Source organism: Agelaius tricolor, unplaced genomic scaffold (assembly GCF_023055355.1).
Source record: "Agelaius tricolor isolate 1412-34295 unplaced genomic scaffold, bAgeTri1.0.p SCAF_12, whole genome shotgun sequence".
In the NCBI taxonomy this organism is placed as follows: domain Eukaryota; kingdom Metazoa; phylum Chordata; class Aves; order Passeriformes; family Icteridae; genus Agelaius; species Agelaius tricolor.
In genome coordinates, this window is record NW_027269272.1 from 7,736,639 (window position 1) to 7,760,162 (window position 23,524).

The window sequence follows — 23,524 nt, forward strand, 5'->3', positions numbered from 1 at the left end:
GAAAAATAGAATAAAAGCTCCCTTCTCTTTCTGTGGAGTTGCTGCTGCCCCCCAGCCTCACTGAGGATTCCTGAGTTCTGGAACACCCTCAACCCAGTCCTGCACTGAAACCAAATCAGCTCTGAATCCCAGCTGGATCTCAAGACCTGATAATCCTATTCTGCCTTTCTATTGGCTCATCACTCAGCAATTCTTGCTGCAGCCCTGTAAGGTTTCCTTTGCCACATAGCTGACCAGTAAAAATACATCCACTTACCCCATACAACTTGCATACTCATCTGCTTACCTTTTTGGAGTTTTCCTTGCACTCAGGAGACCAGGAGCTTTGTGTGGATTGTCCTTCAGGCAGGCTGGCAGTAAATGCAGTGTCCCTGTGTGGCAGGTGTGGTCGCTGGGCGGGGGCCGGGAGCACGTGCTGGACGCCATCTCGCAGTGCGAGCAGCTGGTGAAGGAGCGCGGCACCCACGAGCGCCACGCGCCCTGGCGCCTCTACTTCCGCAAGGAGATCTTCACCCCCTGGCACAGCTCCCGCCAGGATCCCGTCAGCACCGACCTCATCTACCACCAGGTCATCCGGGGCGTTCGCTTTGGAGAGTACCGCTGTGACAAGGTGGGGCTCCTGATTCAGCCTCCTAAAGAGACAGAACTGGATTAGTGCTTCCCACGTTACAAAGCAGGAATATGAACTGAGTTTGTAGTGTGTTAGGAAAATTAATCCACAAACACCCGAGGGTTGTGTCCAAAAAGGAGACAGAGGAGTCCTGTTACTTTATTCTAATAAAGGGAGAGGCCATGGGGCATTCCCCTGTGATCTCTCAGATTTTTGGAGGACGCAGCCTCCTTTTTATCCTAATTTCCCAGCCACATTTCCCTCTCTCTTTCCCCACTGGCTGAGGTACTTGAGAGGTACAGACTTCCCAATATGCCTGATACCAAAGATTTCCCTCCAATGTATAACCCTCCTTTTCAATTTTTAATTCTTATGGAATTTAGGGGTTTTTCTTCCCCATTGTTTTTTTCATCTTTCAATGTCTAATTTCATTTATCAGCAACCTAAAGTTTATTTGTAAAAGCAAATATATTTTTCCATTCATCAATCAGTGGAATCCTTCCCATTGTTTCTTTTATCTCCCAGTGCTAGTTTTATCTACCAGCAGACCCACAGCTTGTTTGTAAAGACAAATCCACTATTCCTCTCAAGGGATGTGAACGACCCTTCCCTTCTTAACGCACAATCCCTGTCCAGGTGATTGTGCCAGCTGTCACACTGACAGTTTTAATTAATGCCTTCTCCTTCCGTGCAACTTCCAGATCAGTGGGAGCTTGGAGGCATGTCCAAAGGGCCAAATTGGGTTGTACTTTAAAATATCTTTGCTAATAATCTCTCTGATGTTATGATTGTGTGAAGTTTATCCCTCCTCATGCTGGAAGACTGTTAAGAGTTATCCAGACAAAAATTGAGAAAACCCAATTCCTAAATGGTTCAAAGTTTGAAAAACGCTATCTAGCCTTTCTGACATCCTTCTAGGCCTCTTTTAATGGATTAATTGTTTCAGGAGGAAGATTTGGTGGAGATAGGTGCAAAATATTGTTATATCCAATTTGGAGATACCATCCACAATGAACTTGTGCAGAAGGTGCTTCATGACTGTATTCCAGTAAAACAGCTGAAGTCCAAACCCCTGGAAAAGTGGGTGAGCCTTGTAACCTACGCACATGCTAAGGTAAGAGGTTTGTCAGGCACTGCTGGGTACCCACTCTTGAGCACCAGCTTCTGCTTCTTTCACCATTTTTATTTATTAGTAGTCTGCAGGGGAAGAAGGAGAACGAGCTCAGTTTGGAGATCCCAAATAGCTCATTAGGTCTGGGGGAGCAGAAAGCCTTTCTGCTCACACTTCCATATGAAGAGCAAGGGAGAAGAATGAAAAAGTACATTTAAATCTCTGAATAGAGTAGCTTTTAAGGCTCTATTTTCCATCTGAAAACCAAGTCAGGATGGGCATGGCATGAAGTATTAGCTTTTGATCTGGAAATGGATTACCTGAATTATTTCCATGGCATCGGTGCATTAGACTTTGAATAGGTCGGTGGGGATTTGAGGGAAATTTGGAATCCAGATGCCTGTGGGCACTGTTAGCTGCATGTGGGTCCCTGGAGACCATTCCTGATTTACTTTCTCCAAGTTCCCTTGACACTAGTAACAGCAGAGGATTGTTGGGATCTCTGGGATCAGGCTTGTTCTTTATTGTCTGCAGATCATGCAAACCAGATTTTACTGAGAAAACCTTGGGTGTGTTTTTTTTCCTGCAGGCCCCATACACACAGGACCATCTCTCCTCTCAGACTGTGAAGGAGCAACTTGTAGATTTTGCTCGCTTTCAGTGGCCTTTGCTTTTTTCCAGATTCTTTGAAGTCACTAAGTTTTCAGGTAATATCTGGAGCCTGGGAGTAGAGGATGGATATAAGATCAATAGGAGAAGACTTGTATAGCATTGATAAGGATTTTTTCTGTCTTTTCAGGACCCAGCTTGCCTAAGAACCACTTCATTATTGCTATAAATTGGAAAGGCATCTGCTTCTTGGATGAGTCAGAAAAGCGGCTCCTTGAGCTGACCTTCCCAGAGATAACTGGCATCCACACCAACAGGTGAGTGCCCCAGAAAGACAAGATCTGAAGATGGCATCTCTTCCATACTCAGAAAGGGTGTACCTTCTCTGCCACCTCCTTAGGTGATTTGATCTGTGCCTGGAAAGGTGGTTTAGCCTAGGCCCAAGAAACAGAAAGGGAAAACTGAGCAGCCTGTAAAGGAAATACTGAAGACTGGATCCTTCCAGCTGGTGTCAAGTGATCCTATTCAGTCAGAAAGGTGTAAGGAAGCACAGGCAGGCATTGAGACAAGAATGGCCCAAATAAGTGACACAGTTAAGCCATTATCTGTTGTGCATGCTGGGAGTTGACATCTTTCTCAGGTGTCATGCACCAGAAGAGGATCACTGAGAAAAGCTGTTAACTACTGCCTGCTCATGGCACACATCCTTGCATCAGGTTACTTGGAGAAAAGGGTCTTACAAACACAAAAAGCCCCCTGTGAGGACTGCCAGAGATTTAATTAGCTGTTGAGTTACTGAAAAGAAGGGTGTTCTTGTGTCTGTATGGAAGCACTTTTGTACAAAACATGGTGGAGTCCAGAACAAAGCTGAACCACTTCAGTCCTTCACACTTGCCAGGTCATGCGAAGGCAAATTAGGAACTACCAATATTCACTGTAAGGGAGTTATATGCAAGGAGATGTGGGTGCCTTGGCTGTGTTTACAGATGGGTCTGTAAGTTTTTCAGATGCTCTGGTAACAAATTGTTCAATAATACCTAGGGCAGTGAAGTCATTTGGACAGAGCTGCACTCTCATCACGCTTCGTGCCGAGGAGTTTGTTCTGACATCAGTAAACAGCGTTGTCATTGCTGAACTGGTGGTGATGTTCCTGGAAGGACTGAAGAAAAGATCACAATTTGCTGTGGCAATGCATGAGAAAAAATCCCAGGGTGAGTCTCATAACTCTTCTACAGGGTGTGGAGAAATCATGAAAGAATCCACAGCACTTGCAGCACTTGTTTGAAGGTGCTCAAAGAGGAGAGGGGAACTTCATCAAGAGTCCCTTTGCTCCTGGGGGGATGCATCAGCACAGCAATGCCAAGCATAAGGCAATGGGATTCAGTACCCTTGCACACAAATAACCTTTCCTTCCTCCTTCTTTATGTATTTTATTTAGATAGTATAGTGTCCAGGAACTCAGTTTGGTTATAGTAGAAAGTTGGATCTGGGCTCTCTGGAAATACTTTGCAGAAGAATTTCACAGAAGCAGTAAACTGGAATTTCCTGTGGAATAGAGGTGGCTCAAACAGACATGCATGTTTAAAATGTAAACATGAACTTCAGCTACTTACAACTACTGAGTTCCTTTCCATGCTTTGCTGCCAGTCTGGACACAAAGTCAGCATTCATCTGAATCAAACTGAGTTCTGCCATTGCCCTCACTGGATCAAAGTCAGGGTGTCAGAGGAAACAGAAGTGATTTCTCTGGTGTTACTGGAAAGTGTTACTGGAAAATTAGCCATATTTACACAAATCACTTTCTACTGCTAACTGTTTTCAGGCCTTCAAAATACAATTTCCTTGTCTTTCACATTGCTTTACATTTTCTCAGACTGTCAAGCCTGAACAGTACCCCCTTATTCTGTTTTCCAGATGATCCTGGCATCCTATCCTTCAAGAAGGGAGACTTACTAATCTTCACCGAAGACAAAAGGCTGGATGCAGACTCTGGCTGGATCTGTGCCCAGAATGAAAGGACAGGCAAAACAGGGAATGTATTTTTGGAAGACATCTACATCATTCCTTCCCTCACAAAACCCTCTAGTCAAGTGCTGGTAAGGAAAGCTAAGCACTCCATGTGAAAAGACTGGAAGATAAAAATGTTAATATGGCTGAATTTATAACTGGAAGATAATTGTCTCTCCAAAGTCAGACAAGTTCTATACCTCCCATTGAAAGAAAGCATTTAATTCTGTCCTGTCTCAAAACAAAACTAAGCCTAGCCCAGACTCCAAGGAGAAGACTGCAGCTGCACAAAGGCAATGGCTTTAAAAACCCCCAAAAACCACTCTATCACCATGGGAGATTTCAGTGCCTGGAACTGGTAGCAATTAAGGGGTATGAGCGTGCAGTTGAATTTTCCTGCATTCACTCTGGGCTTGAGTGGTAATCACATAATGCCTCAAGAGAACCTCTAAGTGCATCAGGTTACTTAAAGAGAATACAGTCTTTGAGGGAGCCAAGGTTTCTCATTAGTACCACTGCTAATAATTTTGTCTTGAGTTATGAGGATTCAGTATATTGGACTCTGTGCTAACAGATAAAAAGCAGAAAAACTGGTGGCAAAACACACTAGAGAGAAGCAGGTGCATTGTAAACATGTGCTGTGCTTTGGATAATCACATACATTTCAATGTCCACTGCTGTTACCTCTGTGTAAATTGGTTCTTTGAGTCAGCTGTTCCCAAGTCATTCTTGAGTCTCTGGAGATGCTGCTTTTGAGGCAGAGATCTCAGGCAGCACACAGGGCTGCCTGCACAGATATGCTGAGTAACCCCTGACAGTGCATGCAGAGACCTGTCTCCATGTGACATCTCTGTGTGGCTGTGTTATTGCAGAGTTTGCTGATGATGTCTCCAGACCAGAGGAGGACAGCTTCACAGAACTCCTTCATGGAGGAACCTGATGAAGAGGACATCAAGGTGAAGCCTTACACCCTGGAGGAGTTCTCCTACGAACACTTCAGGTGAAGCTCTCTGTGTAGAGTATGCCCTAGAAAAGGTCTTGTTGATCAGTAATCCTTAAACCTATTATGCAATGGCATCTCCCACTTCTGATTATGTTTCTTCTTTTTGTTCCCTGTAATTGTGACTTTGGATACAGAGATTCTGGCCCATGGCTATTGTATCTTAAGTCTGCAGAAATGCAAAGGGGAGGACTGACGGGGCTAACTTCTTCCAGCAGGCTCTATTCTTACTTCTCACCCTTTCTTCAGCACTTACCAGCTAGTGAGGATATACAGCATCTCAGAGAGAAAAGAAAGGAAGGGGAAAATTAGTTTTCTAAAAACCCCTCTGTTTTTTGCAAGCCTCCTACCTTCTGGATATACAGGAAACTACATTTCCCAGCTCTTCTTGATCTACAGAATCAAAGGAGATCTGAGATCACGGTCTTGTGAAAGAACAGGTCTAGAGATATGACTCTATGATAATGACCTCCTTTGTTCAAAGCAATACTGATCCAGTAATTTTGTATTGCTTGCACTTGTCTTTGTTCAGGACTCCTGAGAAAGAATCCATCAGCAAAGCTGTTCTCCAGAAATCCCGTGGGCACAGTCAACTGTGGGCACATTCCAAGGAGCCTCTGAAACAGCCATTGCTGAAGAGAGCATGCACAGACCCTGACCTTCGAGATTTGGCCTGTCAGGCCTTCATTGATATCCTTTCTCTCCTCTCTTTGGGATCTGAGAACACAAAGGGGAAGGAAGAGTTAGCCAGGTCCACTAAATTACCTCTATTGAGATGCCTCGGCCACCTTACAGGGGATACATTCACATAAAGATGGAGTGGATCAAATCTGTTTCCCTTGTCTATAGGGAAATGTTCCAATTTCCTCCCAGTACTCCACAGCTACTGATGGCTCACTAAACTAATAACCTGGTTTCAGGAGTGAGAGAGATTTACTGCATATGCCCAGAGAATGCAGCTATTAGCACAGTACAAATCACAGCCAAGGAGCTGCTGCTGCAAAGGAAAAGGGGGTAAGGGACAGACAGGGAACATGCTCCAGACCTTCCTCCCAGCATTAGCCACTTAAACATCAACCAAGTCACTAACATGTTAGGATCCAGATGAAACTTCCCATTTGCCTTCCAAAATTTCTGCTTTTCTCCTTAACAGCACATTCACCCATCATGAAATTCATGGGAGACTACCCCTCAAAACAGGCACACTCCTCTGTGGAAGTCACTGACCAGATATTTGTGCCAGCTATCCAGGAGGAGGTCCTGAGGGATGAGATTTACTGTCAGATTATGAAACAACTGACTGAGAACAGAAACAGGTATTAACCTGGGTGCAAACACCCTGCTCCTGCAGAGCCAGGCCTCAAGTGCAGGGGGCATCAGGAACGTTTGCTGCATTTGTGATGCAGTGGGGGCAGGGGAAGGATAAACAAATGTTGGAGTAACAGGTTCCTCTCTCCCTTTGGCCAGGCAGTGCTTACCTCTGTGGAGTGCTCAGGACCACTCCCTGGCAGGGAGAGGCCAGAGAGTACCATCAGTCTTCTCCCCTGAGCTGCTGCTTTGCTCCCATCAGCATTCCATGCCCATCTCTTTGTGCTGTGAGGCAGGCAAGAGTCACTGAGGCTCTCCTGCTCCCAAAATAGTCTGTAGGGGAAACATGGCACTGCATAGTCCTTGCATCCCTTCACTGACTGCCCTGGCAACTCTCCACCTGAATTTCCCAACAGCAGCATTCCCCTCCCACGAAAACATAGTTTACACTGGATTTTTACCACCAGTGAATAAACACTTTTGAGTAGTTATATTAATTAGGTTACAAAACTGCCTTGCAGAACAGATTGGTTACAGAGGCACCTGCCCACATAAAAGTCTCTGAAATGGGCTGGTGTTTTCTTCCCCATTCACAAAATGATAATTTGATCTACTTCCAGGAAAAAATGAATTGCAAAAAGCAGCTTAAAATAGTATTAATTATTAACAAAATTGTTTGCCCATTTCTGGATGCATTCTGTTTGTTTATTTATTTTCTTTCTTCCGTTCCACAATTATTACATGTAGTGGAACTTTGATCATGTGTGCCAGTGTTGAATGGCAAATTCCCTTGCAGGCAGTGAATCTTACAGGCTATTTAATGCATAGTCTGTAACCATGGTGCCAGTGCCATGCCTGATGAGTTCCACCAATGTGAGCGGGATCACTGATGTGGAAAAAACAACTCTTGAAAGCTGGCTATTTGCATATACTTTCATTACAACAGCCAGAGCAACAAATCTTTCATCCTTCCCAGGCTGCTGTGTTGTGGACCATGTCCTGCTCTCACACAGACACAAATACCACTCTATAGAGTATAAATGGGATTAAAATAGTCTGTCTTCATCTACAAAATTAGAACAGCAAGTGGGAATAAAGAAGCCAGAACCTCTTTATTCAGAAAAGTCTCATGCCCTTTCAGAGCCAGACATTCTGACTTTCCCAACCAAAACCACTTCACACCAGTGAGCATTTCAGAGCAATCTCTGCACACAGCTGAAGTGTGTTGTGTTCCTGGCTTTGAGGCAGAATGACTGACCACCTCAGGGCTGCACAGCCCTTCTTAATGGTGAGGGCAAGGTGCCAGAAGAGCTTCAACTGGCAGATTTCACAGATGCACAGGCTGGAATAACTGGATTTCCACCTGAAAATAGTACCAGCTTGATCTGGAACATTTAAGAACTGCATCTACCTCACTACATGATGCTATCAACATGTTCATTTTTCAGAACAGGAGTGCCTGTAAGGGGAAGCCATTGCATGCAGAGTGTTCATGCTCTGAGCAAAGCCAGTGCAGAGGGCAGGTGAATACATCCACTGAGAAACCAGGATCTGAATACATATGAGCTTGAACACGAAATCAACAGTGGCTTTCTAAGAGGATGGCACCAGGGTCACTGCTGCTTTCTTCTAAACTGGAATTTATATTTATCCATGAGTTTTGCATCTGTCATGAGTATTTCTCATGCAGGACTTGGCATTATCTTCACATGCAGGCTGTGGTTGCTGTACAGCAAATGAATGCCAGAACCTGGGTGAAGGCTCTGTTGATTTGCAGCTCTGCACAATGGGACCACGATTGGAGTGCATTTCTCTTCCCTGTAGCTGGTGTGTGGTCAAACAGAGAATTCTATGTGGCTGTAGCAGAACTGTTGGTTTGTGTTCCCAGGTACAGCGAGACCAAGGGCTGGCAGCTCCTCTGGCTCTGCACTGGCCTCTTCCCACCCAGCAAGTCACTGCTCAAACACGCCCAGAAATTCATGGAGACACGCCAGAAAGAAACACTGGCCCTGGGGTGCCGTCGGAGGATTCAGACAGTAATGAGGTAAATAATCTGGCATACAACCAGCTCAAAGTGCTCAAATAGCAAAATCAGGTCCCAAAAACCACATAGACTAAAACAGTACAACTGTTGCTTTCCTTTTCCTCTTTACATCTTGGGTTTTTAAGTGATCATTATTTTTAACTTTCTTTATGGACTTTGAACCATTGAAGAGAGGTATATGTCACAGTTTCACTTTTTTCTTTCAGAGTTAGTAGCATTTTGAAAAGTTAACCACCACATATAATCACTTGCCTCCCAGAGCTGGGTATTTCAAACATCCTAAAGGCAGGCAGCTTGGAATGACATCACTGATACTATCCTGACCTTACTTTTGGTAAGGTAGCATGTCCTTGTTGAAAGGATCGGTACAATCAATTCCTATTTAAAAAACCCCAAATGAACAAAGCCCTGACTCTTACCTGGCTGCTCACAGCAAGGCACTTCTCCATCCACTTAGCATTACCCCAGGCTGAAGCAACAAGACCCCCAAACCCCAGTGTTTCCTGAGCTTCTGAACGAGTTGTCATTCTAAGGGACATTACAAAACCAGAGAGAGAAGAAGGGCTAACAGGATTTCAGGAAGGATCAACTCAACTGCAGGGGAAAGGTTTCCCTAGATTCCTCCAAGCACTGGAATAACCCAGCTTGCCCCTCTGAGAACAAAGCTTTGGCACCAAGGTTGACTGCAGCTTTCTCCCTTTTGATGGTGCTGTGATTTACCACTTGCCTGCCACAGACCTCATCAGTAAAGAATCTGCCCAAAGATTTCTCCTTCCAGCTCCTGCATCTTCCCCTTTCCCTCAGGCTGGGCCACATGTTTGTCTGTGAGCCCCACAGGTCAGGCTCTAGGGGAACACTAACACAGTGTATATCCTCCTTGCAGTGGATGGGGTTTGGCACTGCTGGGGAAATGTCACCACACATTGAACTCGCTTTTGAAGTGTCTGAAAAATGCATGGCAAGGAATGCTATTCATTGTTTATTTCTATGGAGAAGACTTAAAAATTCCTGCTGCCCTATATCATGTGCTATTCATGCTCTAAGCCCTGAGCTGTACAGAGCTTCTTTAGAAACAGCAAATAGGGAGGGGAAAGCAGAATGGGCTGCTTGAAGGAGGATTTTATTTGCTAAACTGCCCCAGATCTGGAGCCTGGAGGATGGGAAGTGGAAAAAAGACATCTTATCTTCTAAGAGCAGTTCTTTTCCTAAGATTAAACTTGCATCTGCTTAGGATAGGATAGAATAGAACAGAATAAACTATTTCAGTTGGAAGGGACCTTCAATGATCATCTAGTCCAACTTCTCCCTGTAAGTAACCTGGTCTCTTTGGAAAGGGTAGAGCAGGCAGCTCAAAGGATTGACCTAAATACACACAGGGGAACCCAACTGAGCCCTGGGGTACACACCTTTCCTGCCATAAACCACTTTACAGCTTCACCCCCAGAATCCTGGCCAGGGAACCACCCTGATGGGTGTTAAACAGATCTCACCTTGGCAGTGAATTCCTAGCTGAGGCTGCAAGGAGAGGTGGGTAGCCCTGTGCCTCTGCAGCCAAACTGCTGCAATGCCCTGAGCTCCCAGGGCCTCCCTCTGATGCCAGGTCAGGAACAGGTGACTGAGTAGGACAGTTCCACACTTAGTAAGTCCCTGCACAGTACAAAGCACATGCTGTTCAGCTTGGTCACAGTCAAATCTTCCTTCTCCAAATGGAAATGCTTCTTCATTGGATGGAAAATAATTAGTTTTCAAATGCACACAATTAAAGCTTGGATCCAGACCAACCTCCTCCTAAAAGACCAACCCTGTGTGAGAGGCCCATAAACAATGGTGTTCAAAATACCTGAGCAGCTTGCTCTGTGCCACTGAGGACAGGAACTTACCAGCCCCAGGAGGTAATTTGCCAGATTTGTTCTCACTTTAACTCACTTTAACATTTAACTTGACATCTTTAATGTCAAGATTTTGGCATGACTGAGACTCCAGGGCCAGTTCTGTTGCTGTAAAAGGCAGCTCTGCTCTGAGGTGTAATTTCAAAGAACTGGGCTTGTACAGCTTAAGCACCTCCTAAGTCAGTGATTGCACTCCAGCTCTTATATCAGATGGTTTCAAGCAGCCCTCCAGACCTTTTTGGTACTTGGGCTCCAAGTCATTTTGTATCCAAACACATATCTTTTTACTGATGCAGGAATTAAATAAAATGTATTTCTCCTTGTAGCTGTTATATAAGGAAAAATGCTGCTGAATCCACAGAAGAGGCAATGATGCTGGCTAGGAAGGTGCCTTATTCATGCAACCTCCTTGCAGAGCAGAACAGACTTTCACTTTATGTGCTAATAAGACCCTCAGTTTCTTGCTGTTAATACACTGAATTTGCACTGGGGTGGAGGTGCATTGGAGCCGGCCCCATCACAGTGTACTGGCACTTTGGAGGGTGCCTGCTGTTTGGCTGGAATACTGCTGTTCATTTCCTCAGTGATTAGACTAATGTCTCTTATGATGGTGGTGGCATTTTCCAGGAGTGGCTGCAGGAAGTGGGCACCTCATCCTGTGGAGGTTGAGGCCATCTTACAGAACAACACTAAGATCTCACACAAGATTTGCTTCCCCAACGAAACAGAACTGGTGAGCACTTACTTGTTTTCCCGGCCTTGACCATTATTCCAGCCATGATGTGCTCATACAGGAGCATGTGTGAAGACATTAAATATTCTTATTTCTTACTCTCCTCTGTGTAACAAGAGTCTTGTTATCTCATAGACATTTGATGTGGGAACAAACACCAAAATCCAGACTCTGTGTCAGAACATCGCTTCCAAATTGCAGCTGCACTCCTGGGAAGGTTTCAGCCTCTTTGTGAAGATTGCAGACAAGGTAACTCCTCCTTCACTCTGGCAGGGTAGCCAGGCTGCCCCTCCTCTCTTAATATATCTTTATTACCAGGTAATATGTATTTAATTACCAGGCCACCTAAACAACCATACAAAGCCAAGGACCAGAGCAGGTGATTACAGCTTCTGTCTTACTGAGGGGATACAACCTAAACTTGAACTTTTAGCACCTGACAATTATTTTCAGTCTCTTGAAGGAGCTGGATGGAGATGCAGAGCTTCTATCATTCTGCCATTGCCCAGGTGGCACTAAAAGCAGAGATGTAGGCTTTCCAGCAGCTGCTAGGATGGTTGCATACTGCTGGATTCAACCCATTTTCACCCAGACTTTGCCCAGATGTGCTGCACATGTACAGTGCCCACTAGGATTAGGGAAAGGAGGGGCAACCAGCACCAGTTAATCACTCTCTGGTTTGTTGGGAGCCTGCCCTGGCTGAGCTGAAGCTTGGGCTGGCTGTCTCACTGAGAGGTCCCTTCTCTCTGAAGCTGTGATTAAGGCAAAAGCAGCACAGAGCCCTAGCACAGGGAGGTTCTGGTGTGCTGCCTTCCTGAAAAGAGAAACCCAGTATGTAACAACACTTTACAAAGGGAAGAAGACTGGGAATAAGGTAGGCATTTTCAGCTTGACTTCAATTAACAACCTGGAAAGCAAAAAGCAACAGAAGATGCAATAAAGATCCCGGTATGAAATATAAATAAATTGGGCCTTTCTCCTCTTATTTTTCTACTTCTTTTCTGCTATAATTCTGCCCTCTCACTGCAGACAGGGAAAGAAAATTCAGCTTGATACATGGGTATGTGGCACAGGCAGTATTTTATGATGTGCTAACCCCTCCTTTCTCTCTGTCATTCCGTGGCCTCTGCAGGTGATCAGTCAGAATGAAGCAGACTACTTCTTTGACTCACTAAGGCAGGTGACAGACTGGAACAAAAGGAACAGGCCAGGAAAAGATGGTAAGGAGAATGCCAGCATGACCAGAAGCTGCATGAGGTGCTGTGTTGAACTGGAAAGCAGCTGATTCATCCAGTAGGATTCACTCCATCTTGGGAAGTGTTTAGCAGAGTCTTGTATCATTTTTGTTTGTACATACACAGTTAATGCCTGCACCAGCAGCAAGATCAGTGACCTGATGCAGCCAAGCACTGGCTATCAAAAACACCAGAACATTTCTGCGGGGGGAAACTCTCCAGAAATTTGAAATTGGTACAGAAGATTTTTTTGACCTGTTGTATCCAAAACACACAGCTGGATATATGCAAGTTAGATAGGTCGATCCTCAAATACCAAGAATCAGCAAACACATGCAAATAGGTTCTTTACAGAGTGTGACTCAGATTTCTTGAGTTGTTAAAAAATTTTTAACCAGGTTATTACCTGGTGATACCCAGACACATTATGTTGTCAAGGAACCACTTGTTTGAATAAAGCAATGTAAGAATAATAATAATAATAATAGCAATTCCTTGCACTTACCATCCCACTCCCACCCATGGATACTACATATTTTGAAACCAGTATCAAACTCTGTATCAATTTGTCCTCACCTTTGCATATTTCAGGACAGCTGAGGTTCAACTCCATGAAGCTCTGTCTATGTATCTAAGACCTTCTAACTTCTCTTCCCTCAGCTGATGTAGCTGCTAGGAGCTCTGAAAATCACAGTATAAAGATGTGGGTGCACTAAATCACAATTCATTTGTAGAAGCACAGCCATCAGGAGATGTATTCACATCTGTGTAAGAGAATTTGGGTGTATTGTACACCAGCAGGCAGCTGTCATGAGCACCAGTAACACTCAGTGGTAGTCCCTCAACTTCTCTTCCATCTGATCATTGTATAAGCAGTGTCCAGGAACTGAAAACTGATTTGTTTTGTCATCTAAAATGGCTTTTCGTATTGTTTTGTTAATAATTTTGTTCATTACTATTAAATCCATAATTACTTTTCTGAAGAAATTCACAAGCCATTTAAAAACTGTAGGACTATCAGTGACACAGAGAACACTAACAAGGTCTAATCTCCTTAGGGGCTGCTCTGTCTGTGGCCTATGAGGTGTACTTCATGAGAAAGCTGTGGCTGAATGTAACTCCTGGCAAGGATCTGAAAGCTGATACCATTTTCCATTACCACCAGGTGAGCAGCTCCCTAAAGAAGAGGTATTTGTGGTATCTTAATTTCTTGTGAGAAATGAAGTCTGTAGGAGTATTACTGTCTCCCTCTTGAAAGCCTGCATTACGGAGCCTCCAGAGGAATACCTCCTCCAGAGAGGGGCACAGCTCAGCCTCAGAACAGATTTATTTCTCCCAGTGTTCACACCTGAGATACACTGAACATATCGGAGAGTACAGCTCCTTTAGCTCACTGTACTGTGCAAATGCTCATTGTGCTCCATAAATCAGAGAATCACAGAAAGTTTGGTTGGATCTTTAAAGATCATCCAGAGAACCTTCAGAAGGAGCTAAAAGTTCTTGGGATGTCTTTGGACTGTGTTTGGCAAGATTTGTGTCCTGACCTCACAACTTTAGAATGTTTAAGTCTATTCTGTTTGGATTCAGAGCTGGTCTCTTGCAGGAGCTGCCAAAGTACCTCAGAGGCTACCACAAGTGCTCCAAGGATGAAGCTGTGCAGCTGGCAGGGCTGATTTATAAAGCACGCTTCAACAACGACCGCACGCAGCTGGCAGCCATCCCCAAAATCCTGAAGGAGCTGGTGCCAGACAATCTGCTCCGAGCAGTGGCACCAGATGAATGGAAGAAGGTAAGAACATCAGCCTTCATTAGTCATGTTACAGTTACAGAGCTTTAGTAGAGAAAACACACTGAGCCACACTACATTTTTGATCTGATGGTCTTTGAAAGTATTCTGGAGGGATGGTATTGGATATTGCTGGATTTGCCAGCAGGATAGCAAGAGGATTTGCTTTTTACAATCCAAATTTTACATACTCTACCAAAATTCTGAGAGATATCTGCAGGCCTGGATGGCTTATCTGAAGTGTGCATCTTTCTTGGAGATACTAATCTATTCCTAGTGCCCAGAAAAAGAGTTAGAGATAGGAGAGCCAGTGATGGGACTTGGAAGTTGAGGATATTGGACAGAAATAGAAAATTAATATGTCTCATAAGTATTTCTTGGCAGCAAATCAATCTCCTTGCACCATGTCCATGATACTTACAGCAAAAGGCTCTTTTATCCTCAAAAAGGGCAATGAGGTTTCAGCGAGTACTTACCACTTAGTCTGCTGAGGAAAACACAGGACATTCTTTCAAATGCAAAGGGAAAATTCACCCTCCATTTTTCAGCCAAAGATGTAATTTGTGTCTGTGGGTGTTGAACACTGGCTTTCTGAGTTTTATCTCACATTGCCCCTGTGCCTTGAAGTCCATTTCCTCAGGCTGCTGGGCTTCCTTCACCCAGCAGAGGAATAAGGAACACTGGAGGGTTCTGGCTTCACCTTGCCCCATGGCATAGCAGCTGTCTTCATTTTCAGTTTTCTGCTGCTGGGGCATAAAGCCTGATTGTGATGATGAGCTGATGCTGTCTTTAGTGCTAAGGCTAAGCCTTGGAAACCTGCCTGTCTCCAACTCAGCTGGCTTTGTATCCTCTCCTCCTAAACAGAGCATTATTGCAGCATATAGTAAACACGAAGGAAAAACTGTGGATGAGGCCAAGATTGCTTTCTTGAAAATGATACACCGGTGGCCAACATTTGGATCAGCCTTTTTTGAGGTGAAGGTAGGTTTGAAGGCCTGTCTGATGGATTTGGTAGTAGATCAGTACCAAGGGATACAGAGGACTATGACTCCATATCTGAAAGTAAAAATACATTATAAAGCTGAATTCCTGTAATCTATAGAGGAAAACTCAGTTCCTTCCAAACTGGGAGACAGATTCTTTATCCATTCTGAACTATGCTTGTTGTTTACTGGCAATATTGTTGCTCTAGTTATAATACCTCTACTGCAATTGTGTAGTAGCTGTAGGGGGCTAAATTGTCATTGCTCTCCACAAGAAAATGTTGCCAAATCTTATCGCTTTGGTGCTCTTCCTTCAGAACAGAATGGTACTAATCCTCTCATTCTAGAGTGGGTGTTGCCCAAGAATAATTTCCCATGTGTTACCTTTGATTTCTCCTCACTAGGCTCTTAAATGGTTTGCAATCATTCATTAAACTTGTTATCAGACAGCATAGTAAATAATGGACCTGATTCTGCTGTTGTGTAGCATTTTCTCAAGTCATCAATATACGGCCAAAATGTTTCAGTATTCATTTGGGAAAGAGAACAAGAAGCACTGGACACTGTTAGAGGTCACTAGGCCCCTGATACAGATAATTTCTCAATTTTCTGCTTACCTTGCTGTGTTACTCATTTACAGCAAGCCTCGGAGCCCAATTTCCCAGAGATTGTACTGATTGCAATCAACAAGCAAGGAGTGTCACTGATACATCAGAAGACAAAGGTAACAGCTGCTTCTCACAAGTCCATCTAAGGAAGGATGGAACAGACCCTGCTAATTTAGGGACAGTGATAGGACCTTGCCCAGCAATGGTAGGAGAGAATAGAGGCTCTCTATTCATTTCCTGTGGGAAACTGAAGAAAATGTTACTGCTTCAAATCACTTAGCAGTTTCTACTCTGGAAAGGAATAGGATAGAGCATGTCTGAAAAAAGACATGGGAATCATCATAGACCTGGCAAGGTGGTAAGATCAGGAAGATGAATGGGCAGTGCACCCAGGGACCTGCTTCAGAAAAATGCTTTGCAGGAAGCCCCAGCTGTCTAAAAGATCAGGCTGAATGGCCATGTTTAGCTGCAGTCTAACCCCAACAGTCTGGTCTTACCCAGGTCTCAGGAAAAGGGAGTATCACTATTTGGTTTCAATAACCAAACAAATTAAAAGACAGGTTTAGATTATTGTAAATCTAATGGCAGTGTGCTAAGGCAAAGATCAATATATAATGAAAGGAAGTCTCATTAGTATGATTAGGATTTACCTGTTTGGTGAAAATACAATGTACCACTAACCTGGATTCAAGAACTACCTTGATCCATTATTTTTATAAATGAAGTGGGAAAGAACAAGAATTCTCTGGCTCTACAGGTTTTCTTATGTAACAGCCTCTTTTCATTTGAGAAATGTTCTATAGATCACTTTGTTTCCCCTTACAGGATATTTTAGTAGTCTACCCCTTCAATAAGATCTCCAACTGGAGCAGTGGGAGCACATATTTTCACATGACCATAGGGAACCTGGTACGAGGAAACCGGCTCTTATGTGAGACATCTCTGGTAAGAAGAGTTTTGCCAACTAAGACACAACAAAATCCAAATTTTTCCTTTCCAACCCTGATTGCTACAAAAGATGGTGTGAAAACATAAATACCAGTTCAGCATTATACCAAAATAATTGTACCATATATATGATAATTATACCAATTATACCATAAATACCAAAAGCATTCACTGCTGTGGCAATAAAGCTGCCATTTAGAACTGGTTCAGTTCATATATAATGCTATCTGATGCAAAGATGCATGTCACAGGAGACACGGAAAAGTAGTAATTTCCCAAATTCCTCCCATACATCAAAATTCTGTCAATTTGAGAAGACTGCAAAGCTACATAAGGAGTGTTTTGTCTTGCATGTCTGCCTACAGTAATGCAGTAATGCCAGCCCTGTAAGACTTCATATTTTCCAGGGAGTGGTATCACCTTTTTAACAATTGGTTTCATACTATTCACAGTCTCAGAGAAGCATCACTGTATTCATATTTAAAGGTAGGTTTGTAAAGATAACAAAAACATTTAAAGGCTAGCTACTCTGACAGAAAAGCTTAGATTCTTAAATGCAAGAATCTTAAGTACAAGTCAAGCTACAGAGTGAATACCAAGGAGACAGCAGAGCTATGGTCTATAAAGTTTTTGAAATCTATAAAAAGCAGAGGAAGGAATGGATAAACTATAACTAAACCAGTGACAGATATTGAAAGAAAAGATGTCCATGTAAGGAATAACCTAAGAAGATGATAAATGAGGGAGGAAATGATAGTTATTTTTGCTTCTGGAGCTCCCTGAGAGATTTAAGACTTTTTCTTCCCTGACAGGGTTACAAAATGGATGACCTGTTAACATCCTACGTACGCCTGCTCATGAATGCTGTAAACAAGCAAAAGAACCTCCAAGCCTGAGAGTGGAAATAGAGCCCACGACCTGTACTTGTGCCAAACTACCTGTAACTTCATATCCCAGAAGAAATGCCATTTAAAAAATATTAATCTTGTTGATTGATCTTCTGAACACACACTGAATGAACTGAGTTGCTGAAATACTACAACAAGAGAAACTCAAGTGAGCATGTGCTTTCAACTATCTCTAACACTTCTGTTTTAGATGTAGTATGAGAATTCCATTCAGATACTGGATTTAAAGAAAGTTTAGATGGACTTTAATGTTCTATGGGAGTGGGGAATCCCTGTGAGGGCCCCTTCTAATAGCCTGAATCTCCTCCATCCAAAGACAGACACACATGAAGAGCTGTCTTCCTTTCGGAAAGAAAATGCCCCTTATTGAATATAATCTTACCAAATGTACAAACCCCAAGAGTCTTTGCAAACAAAGGTAATGTAATTTTTTCCCTCCTACTGGTAATTCTAAGAGGGGAGAAATGCCCTTTAGTAATACATAACTGGACAGTTTGAAAGGTAAGATGTTGTCCCCTGACTTACCACAGCCTTGCTTAAATTAAATAGTCTTCTTTCTTCTACATCTTATAATGCTCTTGGAAACTAACAACCACTTTCTACTGTACAGTTTCTAGTAAGCTCTGAAATTAGTCTGGGGTTTGGGTCCATCACTTTTAGTTGCTCCTATTTCAAGATATAGATGAGCTATTCAGTGCAAATCAGAACTGAAGAACTCAGTCTAACAGAGGTCTGTTGAAAAGAGACTTTTCTGCTCCACAGGAATGTTCTGTTTGGAGTTATGCAGACATTCCCTCAGAGACAAGAATAATAGCTTTAATTTGTCCTGATCTTTTCTGCTTCCTGTTTAGTAGACAGCTTGAGTGGTAAAATTTGATTCAGCACTTGTTCATCTCTAAGAGCTTTGTAGAAACACACCTTTGGTGCCACAGGAACCAGAGTGTGCTCTGAGTGTGTAAAGCAGATACAGACTATGGTGGGAGCAAGCTTAGCTGCTTCCCCCTCAGATCAAGTACTCCTCCCTCACTCCCAGTGAAACAAGAACATGTCTTAAAGCATTTACACCAAGTTCCTTGAGACACAATCTGGCAGTGCTGGGAAAGCAGCTCTGCCTGATCTCTCAACTTTGCCAATGGGTGCACAATGGTTCTCTTGTTCCCTCAGACATGTGCGTGCAAAATTCAAATGCTGGTGGGAGTTTTGTATATGGTGGCAGGGAAGAGCCCACTCTTTGTGCATCCAAATGAGTGCCACACCTGTCAGAATAGCTGATCTTTTTGCAAGCAGTTAGATGCTCCTGCTGTAATGTCCGTTGCTGGCAATGGAAATGCTGGAGTCTAATTACCCAGAGTGGTTTTGTCACCCAGTGTCTGATCTAAGTAACTAACTAGCTATAGATGAGAAATGTTCAACACTTCACCTGTACAAAAAGAAATCTTGCAGCCAAACTGTATTGTTTCTGGTTTTTAAATAAAAGACTGCAGAAAATCAACCACAATGTCTCTTTTCTAACCAAGTGAAGGTTTGCTCCAGATCAATGTAACCTAAATCAACCAAATATCCACTATATCCTGTAATTATCATAGTATCCCATTTGCTCACTACCTACACAACACAATTTGTACAACACAGCCACTAAAAGGATGATACCCCTTTCTGCACATCCTCATCAACCAACACATCACCACAGAAGCAGCACAAGTCCAAAACATGAATTCACCACAACAGCACCTCAGGTTTCAGCACTCCCAGTATTCCTCAGAGTGGGTAACAGTCTCTGGCTAAGCACTGAAAATATGGCATTAACTGCACACTGTACAATTTTTTTTTTTGTGTAAAGATTTAAAATGTATTACAGTTAACTTTAATACAAGAACATACAAAGGCACAGTATTACAGCATTTCAATCCACAATCATGTGCTTTGGTTAGACAGCTCAAACAATGTGTGATAAAGTGAGAGCTCTACAGAGTGCAGAACCCATCAAGGCCTGAACCAAGGCAGGGAGCTGCTAATTCTTTTCTCAGTCTAACACCCTCAGCACTTAACAGTGCTTTACAGGCTAGTAGAACCATGTTATTACATGCTTGCCTGCAATCTATTCCTTCCCCATTCAATCACTTCTGAAAGAGTGTCAGTTATATCATCTAATACCAGCCATGCCACATCAGGAATTCTCTCTACAAAAGGCTGACCAGTGTTTGTCAGCATTGCACAGACTGCTGTAAAAACACAGGACACAAATCTAGAGAGAAGATTAGAGCCATAAAGAAACACTGCAAGTGATTAGTATACCCATGAAAACAAGCTTCACACACCATGCTTTCTAAAAGCAAAACCATTTTCAAGTGTACTCAGTGAGTGTTAGTGATTTTAATTAGGTATAAATATGAATTAGGTATAAATATAAATGTATAGTATGAGACATCTTCTATTAAGTGTAGATTTCTGAGCGAAGCTCAACCTTCATCTAAATCTCTACTCTCCAGTGGTGTGATGCTTAGGAAGAATTTAGCCAGCAGGTCTATTTACAGCAATGGAAAAAGCATGCGGCTTATTTCTTACTGACACCTCGTCTATATTAATTAAAAAGAAAACAAAACCCAACCTGTCAGCCTACCAAGGCACTAAGGAGAACTTGTGAGTTTGCACTGTATTCTACTTGGTTTTTAAAAAATAGACTGACAGAAGTAGAGGAAGATGCATTTTTTAAAGCCATTTATAGTTATTTCTCCTACTCCTTCAACTCCACTCTCACAAAAAAGACATGTTGGTAACAAACTACTTTAACTCTGCACATTGCAGGCTATGGGCACCAGAAGTATAAGAAAAATTATTGTGAAAAATTAATAATTTAAGAGAATATCACCCTCCATTAGTATAGAGATCAGGGATCACAATTATTTTGTTCACCGACTAATTTTGCAAAACGTCCTGAAGATAAAGATGTACTCCAAATCCTAGAGAACTGAACAGCTTATCAAAGAGAATGATATCAACTCTCCTTAGAATTCTGAAGCTTTCTAGGTCTGCCAATTCTCTAACACAAGACAAGGTGAAAGCACTCATTCAATCTTCACTGGCAGTACAGAAATAATGTCATTCACATACACACATTTTCCATTGCTGAATGTGAGTGGCTGCTGAAAGAATATTATCTATTGGCTGCTAGTTACTTAGTCCTCCCATATTTACCAGGAATGTGTGGCTGTGTGTTCCTCCACCACTTCCCAGGAGGCTGGGGATACACAGCTGCTCAGATTCAGCATTACACAGGGCCTGTGACTGAGATTACAGGAACAAACTGGAATGTTTTATGCTGAGAAGAATCTGCATAACATACTGAGCTGCACCTAGGTCAGAATTCAAGTGTTTTGTGCTGTGACAAAATGCTAAACAGGTTTGATTGTAAATTGGGGTCTTGGCAGGGCCACACTACAGCACCTGCTGTTCTTTAGACCCTTAACTAAAAGACCATTTTAAGGCTGATAAGAGAACAGTGAATAGCCACGTGTTCTCCTAAAGCAGCGACACAAGCAGCTACTGTTACTGGAATCTACAGTGCAACCTGGTCAGAAGATGAAAGAGTTTACTGCTAAAATTAGGCCTACCCCTCAACATTGTTAGAGTGGATACAGCATAACCCAGTTAAAAGATGATGGACTTACAGCAACAAAAAGCAAAGCAGCTGAGGGAAACTGAGTTACCAAAGGCAGTGAAGCTCTAAGAGATGGTCTCATGTGGGATTCTGATCAGCAATCCAGGATTTCCTACCACTGCTTTGGTATCCCTGGTGCAGTTCCATGGGTACTGATCCAGCAAGCACAGTAACACAATTCTAAGGTACTGCCCCAATCCAACTGCTGCTCACACACACAAGAAGTGGGGAAGCTTGAACTTCTTGCTAGCTAGTTCACCTGGGGCTGCAGGGTGTTGTCTAGGCACAACTGCTGTGTTCATTTGACTGACTAAACCAGTCACTTTTTGGAAGATTTAAACCATGCAAAGGACAGTAGTGCTCCAGTGCTTGTCAGCCTTGCAAAGGGGCAGGCAGACTCTCACAACTGTTCATGGAAAGGGATTTACAGGCTGTTCAGCTTAGTTCAGCACAAGGAACTATGGGGGTCACCTCTGGGGGACTCAGAAGCTCACTGGGATCTTAGATTGTGCAGGTGGGCTCAGGAACAGCACTGCTGATGGCTCACCTCTAAAGAAGTATTGAGAATATGCAAAACCAGTAAATTTCTCAGCACCTTGGCTTGTGGTAGGAGAGACAGTAGGACCAGTGAAACCTCACTGCTGACAGGCAAAATTACAGAGAACTATGTGCTTGAGATGTTAGCATCATGTCTGAGATCCTCTCCTTAAGTAAACTCAGGTCTCAAAAAGAAAGATGAATGGGACTCTTATTTGGGTAAAAAATTTAAGAAAAATGGTTTTTTTCTGCATAACACATTTGCTACAAACTGTAAACATTAGAAACACCTTCATGTAAGTGGAGTTTCTGGAGCATGACCAACAAGCATATACTTGGCTGGCAAATAAAGTGAGAATGGGAAAACTGAAGTGCTTAAATTGGTACCATATTATTTATTCAATTTCCTTATGCAGAAGTGTAACTAGTGCTCCAGCCATACTGCCTCAATAAATATCAGCTATGTCAATGGACAAGACATGCTTTGTGTTGCCCAGCAGAAGCTCTACCAGCCATGTAGTAACAGAGAACAGAGAAAATGAGTGTCAGTTCCAATAAAATGTTTAGTTTCCTATAGCCATCTTCTCCTTAAGGAGAGCCCAACTATTCTGAAGAGGCTGACATGGCCTTGACAGCTGAAATCTCCTTAGTACTGAGCACAGAAGCAGCAAAAGGAAACTTCTTAGCTGCCTTAACACTGGGCCTAAGCAGGCAGTGCAGATGCCATAGCAACTGGTTCCTGGGCTTGCCCAGTCAACCCACAAACCAGAAGGACTGGGATATGGGATAGGGCACCAATATATTCTCTGTAGGAATCTGGAGAAAGACCAGAACTTTTTGCACATAGTAAAGAATGACAACTTTCAGACTGTTTGCCTATATATTAAAAAACCTAAAAACTGCTTCAGCCAGAGTAAGAAGAAAAATTCTGATACTCTGATTGAGAAAGAGCAAATCTGACATTTCTTTCAGCCCTACATTTAACCACTCTTTCCAAATTCCTTGGACTAGAGGAGTGGAAAGAGTAGTACAGCTCAAGTGAAGAAGGAAAGATTGTGTACAGCTCCACAAAGGCAAAATGCAATGTTAGTAGCAAATTAATAATCAGCCTGTGCATTGCTCAAGCAGAACTCCTACTCCTCCTTCCTGCCAGTGTTAATAGACAATTGCTTGGGAAAAGGGACAGTCTAGATGCAAGAGACATCACCAGAAGCAGGGGAAGGTACTGCTTATCTTTGGTTCCACTTCTTAGTAATTGCCTCTGTAATCAACAGCTGCAGTGAGCAGCAGCTTGTGTGTGCAGTCAGGAGACTGACAGACCTGTTTGCTTTAAGCAGAGTTTAAATCTAAAGCTTTAGGATGGATCTTCTTGGATGCCAGCTCGGACAGCTTCTTCAGACGTTTCTTCAGCTCCAGAGGGAATTTCTCATAACATTTCTTGCATACAGGCTTCATGTCAAACTCCACAAATTTATTCCTTTAACACAAAGAAGAGTTGTTGAAATGGTATTTGCAAACTGTATGCTTCACTAATTAAAATCTCAATGCAG

The 23,524-nt window shown here is 42.9% G+C and overlaps 2 protein-coding genes across 2 annotated transcripts in view; one reads left to right on the forward strand and one right to left on the reverse strand.

Annotated features, from left to right (window-relative positions):
- MYO7B (myosin VIIB) overlaps positions 1-17,767 on the forward strand; it is a 45,658-nt gene extending 27,891 nt beyond the window's left edge. The window contains exons 30-48 of the mRNA XM_071437043.1: positions 383-610; positions 1,557-1,724; positions 2,311-2,428; positions 2,521-2,647; positions 3,372-3,541; positions 4,245-4,426; positions 5,210-5,337; positions 5,870-6,027; positions 6,500-6,653; positions 8,534-8,689; positions 11,206-11,311; positions 11,447-11,560; positions 12,444-12,531; positions 13,605-13,711; positions 14,150-14,335; positions 15,197-15,313; positions 15,956-16,039; positions 16,749-16,868; positions 17,684-17,767. Of these exons, the coding sequence (XP_071293144.1) occupies positions 383-610; positions 1,557-1,724; positions 2,311-2,428; positions 2,521-2,647; positions 3,372-3,541; positions 4,245-4,426; positions 5,210-5,337; positions 5,870-6,027; positions 6,500-6,653; positions 8,534-8,689; positions 11,206-11,311; positions 11,447-11,560; positions 12,444-12,531; positions 13,605-13,711; positions 14,150-14,335; positions 15,197-15,313; positions 15,956-16,039; positions 16,749-16,868; positions 17,684-17,767 (2,595 nt within the window). The remainder of the gene's footprint in view (positions 1-382; positions 611-1,556; positions 1,725-2,310; positions 2,429-2,520; positions 2,648-3,371; positions 3,542-4,244; positions 4,427-5,209; positions 5,338-5,869; positions 6,028-6,499; positions 6,654-8,533; positions 8,690-11,205; positions 11,312-11,446; positions 11,561-12,443; positions 12,532-13,604; positions 13,712-14,149; positions 14,336-15,196; positions 15,314-15,955; positions 16,040-16,748; positions 16,869-17,683) is intronic.
- A 1,639-nt stretch (positions 17,768-19,406) lies between these two features.
- Positions 19,407-23,524, reverse strand: part of LIMS2 (LIM zinc finger domain containing 2) — a 32,318-nt gene continuing 28,200 nt past the window's right edge. Inside the window, exon 10 of the mRNA XM_071437465.1 lies at positions 19,407-23,451. Within this exon, the coding sequence (XP_071293566.1) occupies positions 23,304-23,451 (148 nt within the window). The 3' untranslated portion in view covers positions 19,407-23,303. The remainder of the gene's footprint in view (positions 23,452-23,524) is intronic.